This window comes from Priapulus caudatus, unplaced genomic scaffold, assembly GCF_000485595.1.
Source record: "Priapulus caudatus unplaced genomic scaffold, Priapulus_caudatus-5.0.1 Scaffold1632, whole genome shotgun sequence".
Taxonomy (NCBI): Eukaryota; Metazoa; Priapulida; class Priapulimorpha; order Priapulimorphida; family Priapulidae; genus Priapulus; species Priapulus caudatus.
In genome coordinates this window covers 21,080-28,839 of record NW_014578693.1, presented here as the reverse complement: position 1 = coordinate 28,839, position 7,760 = coordinate 21,080, and the positions used below count along the sequence as shown (strand labels likewise).

The 7,760-nt window shown below is 47.1% G+C and overlaps 1 protein-coding gene across 1 annotated transcript in view; it reads right to left on the bottom strand.

Moving 5' to 3' along the window:
• Nucleotides 1–7,122, bottom strand: part of LOC106817209 (mucin-5AC-like) — a 33,570-nt gene extending 26,448 nt beyond the window's left edge. Inside the window, exons 1-3 of the mRNA XM_014821873.1 lie at nucleotides 7,062–7,122; nucleotides 6,345–6,512; nucleotides 2,270–2,955 (exon numbers count right to left, since the gene is read on the bottom strand). Coding sequence (XP_014677359.1) covers nucleotides 2,270–2,955; nucleotides 6,345–6,512; nucleotides 7,062–7,122 — 915 coding nt within the window. The remainder of the gene's footprint in view (nucleotides 1–2,269; nucleotides 2,956–6,344; nucleotides 6,513–7,061) is intronic.
• Nucleotides 7,123–7,760: the final 638 nt, after the last annotated feature.

The window sequence follows — 7,760 nt, the reverse complement described above, 5'->3', positions numbered from 1 at the left end:
CCGACCCCCTTGGTCGGCTAGTTATCACACACACAGGCACTTGGGCGGCTGCATGTGAATAATATAAAATAAGTACATATATAAAATAATAATAATGTATATATATTATATTATATATATAATATATCTATATATAATATATATATATATCAGCGAGTGCATAAGTAGGGAACCTATTATCTACTTCTGCTAGATAATGAGTATATTATCGACGCAGCAATTCCCTCAACGATGAGTGGCTGGGACGGCTAGTTCATACATCAGTTGTCGTGAAAGTAAAGTTTATATACAGCGACACAACAGGAATCATGTAACAAGAGCCGCCAGATCGTCTGGGCTCATTCTGAGGTCTGTTGCCTACGATTATAAACGTTAAAGTTTCAGTCAAGCTGTGCGTAGTACCACATTTGTTAGGATCGCAGATATCAGAACACGCAGTTGCTACACATCATTGTGTAGACACGCCCCACTTATCGCAGATGGAGCGGTAGGGGCGAGGGTGAGGGAAGGGGCGGCGTGGGAAGTCGGGTGCCGGGGTAGGGGAGGGGGCGGGAGGGGGCTCTAATAGCAAAAGCAGTTCACTCCTTGTTAACAGTCAACAAATCCATGGGTTAACCCTTCCTCTTGAGAGGTCAAGAGGTTATGCCGACAGCTACTCTTCGCACTGTCAGCCAGAAGGGACATTTCCATGTGCCTTCAATAAAGCCATAAAAAATGCGAGTCCACCTGCTGAACAAAAAAGTTTTTCATCGGCTCGTCAGACCATGCCTCAAAAATGTCCTAAAATCTGCCCTGTGCCCAGTTACCTTTGAGGCCTGTGACTCCAATTTCAGCACAGTATGGCTTTTCCTACCATGATGCTATACACCGACTATCACGAGCCCTAGGTCGAGCCGTTATAGATTTCGCGCCGCAATTCTGCTATTTCCTCCCTTATAACCTTAAGTTAAAGAGACGGCTGAATGCTTCCCCCCTTTCTTTTCTACACCTCATTGCACCTTTGACCTTTGACCCCCAGCTTCGACATCCCAACTCTTTTGACGCATCCCCCCAAAGACTCGAGATATCGTGACCCGTACGTCGACGGCCGGTTAAGATTTGTAGCCCAATGATGACAGGACGGCTACGGCGGAACGACCGCGACGGACGACGACGGACGACGGCACGGTAATCACGATTCATAGCGATGTCTACAAGCTGCATCATGACTATGTAACTCGATCTAATAAAAGGTATTTGTTTGCGATGCGTTCATATTATTTCCGAGTCTTAACTGACTCTGTCCATAATGCCCGTGATCATTCCCAGTGTGATAACGCCCAACCAGAGGGCATCAGCGGACGCAAGTCGTGCTCTACCTACATAAAACGACTAGACATCACCGCGTATTCGGTGCGCGTTTATCCACAAATATAAGCGCACACGCGGCAGGTACACGTGCGTGCAAGTACTGTAAAGAGCACGAAGCGCCAGTGTGTAGGCAGGCCACGCAGCAGGCTATTCATTACACGGTGTGGGGGGGGGAGTAGTTTGCCTAATTACATCTGCTTCCCATTATGTACATACTGCCGTTATCTGCGTCCCAAATTCCTGCCATACGGCGTACCACATAGTCACGTGTAGCAGAGAGAGAGCCACACCAGTGCCCACCACCTCCGGGCCGAACCTGGAAGAGAGCCATGGCGCATTTGGCAAAGGAAAGAGAAGAGAGAAGGGGACACAGAGAGAAGAGAGGGAAGAGGAGAGAGGGAGAGGGAGAATGCGAGGTGCCACGCCACATGCACAGCCAGAGCAGGGAAGAGCGAGAGAGCCATGCACATGGCCCAAAGCGGAAAGACGACGAGAAGTGAGACGGACGATCGCGCACAGAAGACAGAGGGAGCCACGAGAGATGCCGCCGCGCCAAGGACAGAGGGAAAGAGACGACCGGCTTGCGGCGAAAGACAGAGGGGAGAGAGAGGAAGGGATCAGAGAGGGAGAGTCGCTTAAAGACGTGCGCCCCGCGAGAGCAGAGGGCAAGGAGATGACGCGCGGCGTGAAGACAGAGGAAGAGAGAGAGCATAGAGTGCAGAGAGAGACGCGCGCGAGAAGAGACGAGGCCGGGGGCCGGGCGAGGGGGGGGGAGAGCGCGAAAAAGAGAACGAGAGAGAGAGAGGGGGGAGAGCGCGCCACGCCATCTGACAGAGAGAAGGGCCACGCGGACCATTTTAGTAGTCACGCGTCGCAGCGCACATCAGCGATTATCGGATTTCGCAAATTGCATAAATACCTCGTCTATAGCCGACGTTTCCTTCTCGGCGCTGGAGCTCGCCTGCTCCGACACGGGCGGCAGGGTGGTTGACTCCACCGCGCCTCGCTGCTGCTCCGTACTGCCTGCCGCCACACTGTGCACTGTTGTCGACAGCCGCGGCGGTAGCGGCACCGTTGTCGCCGCGGCTGTACTTTGCTGGACCGCGCTGCTGGTCGAAGCAACAACTGTAGTTGGCCTGCGCGTAGTCGGGGGGTTCAAAGCGGCTTGCCGGCTCGTGGTCGTTGAGCGTACGGGGGAGATGGTAATAACGGGGGGTTGGCTCAGCGACGCCGCAGGTGTTGCCGTGACCGCGGTCGCCCGGGGCGCGGCCGTTAGGACGGCAGGCGGGGACTGCTCCCGCCAGGTGTTCACGGGCATGAGGACATGCGGCGGCGGCGGCGTTTTCTGCTGAGCGTATTCGCCAAGCAGCGGTTCAGTCCCCGTGCGTGTGGACGGTAACGCCTGCGTCTGCGTCGGAGCTCCGAGATGTTGAGATGTTGTCTCGGCCGCGTGCCCTGCGGTCGGGTGATGATGAGAGGTCGTCGACTGCGGCGTTACCTCCGCCGGTGGCATGCGCTCGCTCATTACAGAAGAGAAGCTGTGCGAGACCGTGTCCAGGGGAACGCTCGGGAACAGCGTGAAACTCATTCGGCTGCCCGTGTTTTCTGGAGCGAAACAAAACGAATTGAACGGTCGTTTTAGCAATTGACAGTCATATATATTATATATATATATATATATATACATAACTGTCAATTGTGATAATGTAAGATATATAAGATATAATACGCACACGGAAATACACACGCGCTCATATATATATATATATACACACATAATATTGTACCAGCAGGAGTTGGTATAAAGTGAATTGAATTGAATTGGTATATCCGTATAGAATACTACTGGAGAGCAATAGCCATCGTAGCCGGGGCTGACGGGCATTCTACTACGTTCACGCTCTGGTCCGTTTAGAGTTGAGTTTACGATAATAGGAGTAAAACCGCACACGCGGCAGGAACGGCCCTCCCCAATAAGCCTCATGCAGCCGTCCCCGTACCTTGAGAGATGTTTGAACGGCATTTACGTGACTATTAGCGACGAGTTATTAGGCGATAGAATTGAATACATGTACATTAAAATTGGCGGGATAGATATCGTGTTTATTTCATATCATTTCATTGTTGCAACGGCCCAAATGCCCGTCGTCTGACCGGTAGCAGCGGTGGTCACAGGCACTTGGGACAGAGTCAGTAAAAACTGAGAATAATATGAACGCACATTCACAAATACTACCCCTCAAGTACACTTCCACTGTTGTGTCACTGTATATCAACTTACTTTCACAAAAACTAATGCAGAACTAGCCACTCCCGCACTCGCCGCTTTGAGTGTGCTGTGTAGCCATACAGGCTATATTATATATATCACTACAATGGCGACACAGCACACTCGAAGCGGCGAGTGCGGGATCGGCTAGTTCTACATGAGCCTAAAATGTCATGCACTGATGTGCCGCGTTAGATAGCCCGAATATAAATTCTGCGTGGCCAGATAGATAGATATAGGCCCCTACATCGGTATTCGCTGACTGGTAAATGCATTTTTCGTGCTACATTTTCTGAGATAGTAGAAGACCAATAAACAGTCGTCCTCACGTACTGACGTCTTATAGCTTCCACGTCTATGATGCCTAGGCATAATTAAGGCTCCCATTAGGCGTTCGGCGTCCGTGGCAACTGTGCACGAGTAGCCCCCGTAAATGCCTGGCAGAGATATCGTTGCTTGATTGCGCAGCGCCATCTATCGGGTCGAAAGGGCAAAGTTTGAAACGTTAAATTACGTGATTTAGTAGATACAATAATGTAACCCAAACCCAAGAGGATAGGACCCTATCCTCTTTGGTTTGGGTTACATTATTGTATCTAGTGATTTAGAAGCTCAGGCAGCCATAGAAATAAATATGTACGACAGCATCTACGTCTAGGTGGACAGCTGCGTGACTGTCCACCGATAGCCCTCTCTCTCTCTCTGTACTAATTACAGGAATACCTACTCCGACAATGGTCAGATTACACCGTAATCTGATAAATAGAAGGACTGTGGTCGTGATCTGGATCCGGCGCAATGTCATAGTTGTGAATGAATAATACTATACCTTGGTATTTCTTGCTATCTCTTCTTGTTATTTTATTTACATCTATGCGTGATGTACTGCGTGGTAGATGAGTAGGCCCCTCCAGCGAGCTATACAAAATCCTGATCTAGTTCGTAAAGTGTTGCGTCAATGTTTCCAGTCGCCATGCAGCAACGCGTCGCGCTATCTATCCGCAACTATCTTCACGTCGACGGGAGATGCACGACAAGTCGCCGTGCGTGACGTCAGCACAGAGCGCGGTGCGTGACGTCAGAGTGCGGTGCGTGACGTCAGCTCGCCGGTGTGACGTCGCGCAGGTGGGGGAACCGCTGGTGTGAGGAGAGCTGACTAATCGACTAAGTGACGCGCTTGACTAAATGACACTAAGTGACACTAAGTGACGCGCTCCGCGCCGCGGACGCAGCACGCGGCCACGCTGCAGGGTAGGTAATGCGATGTTGTACAACAGTAAAGGGCGTCCATAGGCAGCAGGCCTGTATAAGGATCGAACAGAAATTCATTAAAAATACTCACACTGTTTCGTCGCATACACAACTGTGTCACTGATTACACTAACTTGAAAAACACTAAAATTTTATGCAGTTAGCCTATATAGCATAGGAAATTGGATACGAACACAACTTGTGTCAATGATGTGAACGATGTGTCGACTTGCAATTTGTCGGTGCAGACGAGATTGTGTAACGAGAGACGTGTAAGTATATGGACGATAGCTGGCACTAGTATCGCTACTAACTGGTCCAAGATTACAAGAAAAGGCTCGATGAGTCGATACATCATAATCGAACTTCCATGTTTTGGTGAATACGAAGGTTCTAATGCATTTTATCGTTACCCTAGACAGTTGCTGTTACTCAAGCAATAACGGTAGGTAATTAATCGGTCATACAAGTGGGGAAAACACTAGATAATTCTCGTAAATATATATATAGCCTTAAAGTGATTACGTCACCGTAAATAGTAAAAAATAAATAAATAATATTTCTACTTTTTCACAAAATATAAGTAATTCTGTTCCCTTTTTTTGAATTTTTTAACTAGTCGAGAAACAATCTTATCAGGTAAGAATTTGACGATACGTTTAGTCCCGTTAGTTCTTACTTTTAATGTAAAAAAATTGAATTTTTTTTAAACAAGTTTTACCATAGAAAATCCGTGACGTAGTCAATTTAAATGCGTTTAGTAGCTACGGGAACTGGGAGGGCCCGCAGCTACCAGGCGTGACTACAGGTGCCCACACGAACGCTGAAATATTTTTCCCGATGTGGGTTCTAGTGAGAGCATAGCAGTCAATTTTGTCAATGTGCATGGCTGTTGGGGAAGCAGAAGGCATGTATTCAAATAATGATGATGATGGCATCAGGTCTTTAATGTCATATGATGAATGTATGTATTCACTTTTGGGTGACGAATATATGTATTCAATTGTTTGTGGTGGTGAGGGCATGTATTCCGTTGTTGGTGATGGCCTGAATTCCATTATTGATGCAGAATGAGAGAGCAGATATTCCGTATGTATATAATCAGGCACCACTGATGAATACTGGTGTTCCGTTGTTGTTGGTGAGGCAAGCATGTAGTCTGTCGATGGGGATGAATATCTGTATTCTGTATATTCGTTTGGTGCCGAATAAGGCACATATTCTTCCTCTAGTGGTGAAGCCATAAGATCCCCATTACCATACACTGAGTGCATGTGCTCAATTGCTGGAGATGACGGCATGTAATCAGTTACTGATTGTGACGATGCATATTCCATCACTGATGGTGAATGTGTGTGTTCTGTTGTTACTGAGAAAGGCATATATTCCATTTCTGGCGCTGAAGGCCTCAAATCACTCGAGTTTCGTGTAGTGTTATTCACAGTGGAGTCATACTGCCAGCTCACAGCATCACCCTGAGCAGACTGCAGCGTGAGCGTGTCTTCCAGCAGCGTTGGCGTGTCACCACTACCAACATTGTCAAACGATTCGTTGTTGGCGGCCACTGGGTCTTCAATAATCGCTTCATTCTGCAGCGGGGTGATTTCGCGGGTATCACGCGTGTACCTCAAAAGCAACACATCTGAAATGCACAGTGAGAACAATCTTATTGTTTCATGCAAACAGTTTCGTAGATATTAACTCTAGATGCACTGTTACCTTTATCCATGTGTGTCGTAGTGTCGGAGCATTTGCTGTCTTGCTGTGTATAAATAAGTCGCAGTGGTACATATGTCATGATAAAATACGAAGCCATGGTGAATGATCTTCACCAGTATCACGCATTGATCGAAAAATGCGCACGAATCTCAGAATAATATCAAGAGTGAATAATAATAGATAAATAGATAGATCTATTATTATTCACTCTAGATTATATCAAGAGCTAATAATACCTTATTTACCTTATTTACCTTATTTTACCTTATATTACCTTATATTATATATCACCTTATATATCTTATATATTACCTTATATTACTTTATATATATATTACCTAACCCCTTATATATAATATAACCTTATATTACCTTATTTACCTTATTAATAATACCTTAAGGTATTATTCACTCTAGATTATATCAGCCCGTGATTTCATAGCTTCACGCCAATAACAGTAGCTACGTATACCTTCGGTGGTAGGATCCTCGGTTGATGTAGCAGTATGGTCTCTAGTTGCATTTATGGGCATCAGCCCCCAAAATCGTATCTGTTCTTTGCCAGTCGCCCGTGTAACTGCTGCGCCTGGTGTAATATAAGGAGCAGCGATATATCAGTAATTTCTACCGTGCTGTCAACACGAACGAACAAACTTATCATAGTCATGAGTATTAATTAATTAATTAGGTCATTCCTTTTAATTATATTCATTCCTTTCCTTCGTTTCGTTACCATACGCACCTTTACCAGTGTTTCTTAAAATAGCTAGCAGCTTTAGAGGAAGTATATGGCTGCATTTAGCGCTTTAGCTATAAGGACGGACAGGCGGGCGGACAGGCGGACGGACAGGCGGGCGGACAGGCGGGCGGACAGGCGGACGGACAGGCGGGCGGACAGACGTACGTGAGTGCGTGCGTGCGTGCGTATGTATGTGTGTACATTATAGCTCTTGATATTTATAGAAGCCGCGACTCGCCCCACTATAAACATTTCAACATTGATGTCTAGGAAGCCCTGACATTCAATATAGCTGCAGTTGCTATGGAGCGATACCGCAGTAAGGCGCAGAATTGCAGGGGGGCGCGCACGTAACAGCTGTAGCGCGCGTACAGATCGCACCCCGCAGAATACCTGCTATATGTTCGCTCTTCTGCCCTGTTTCGTTAAAAT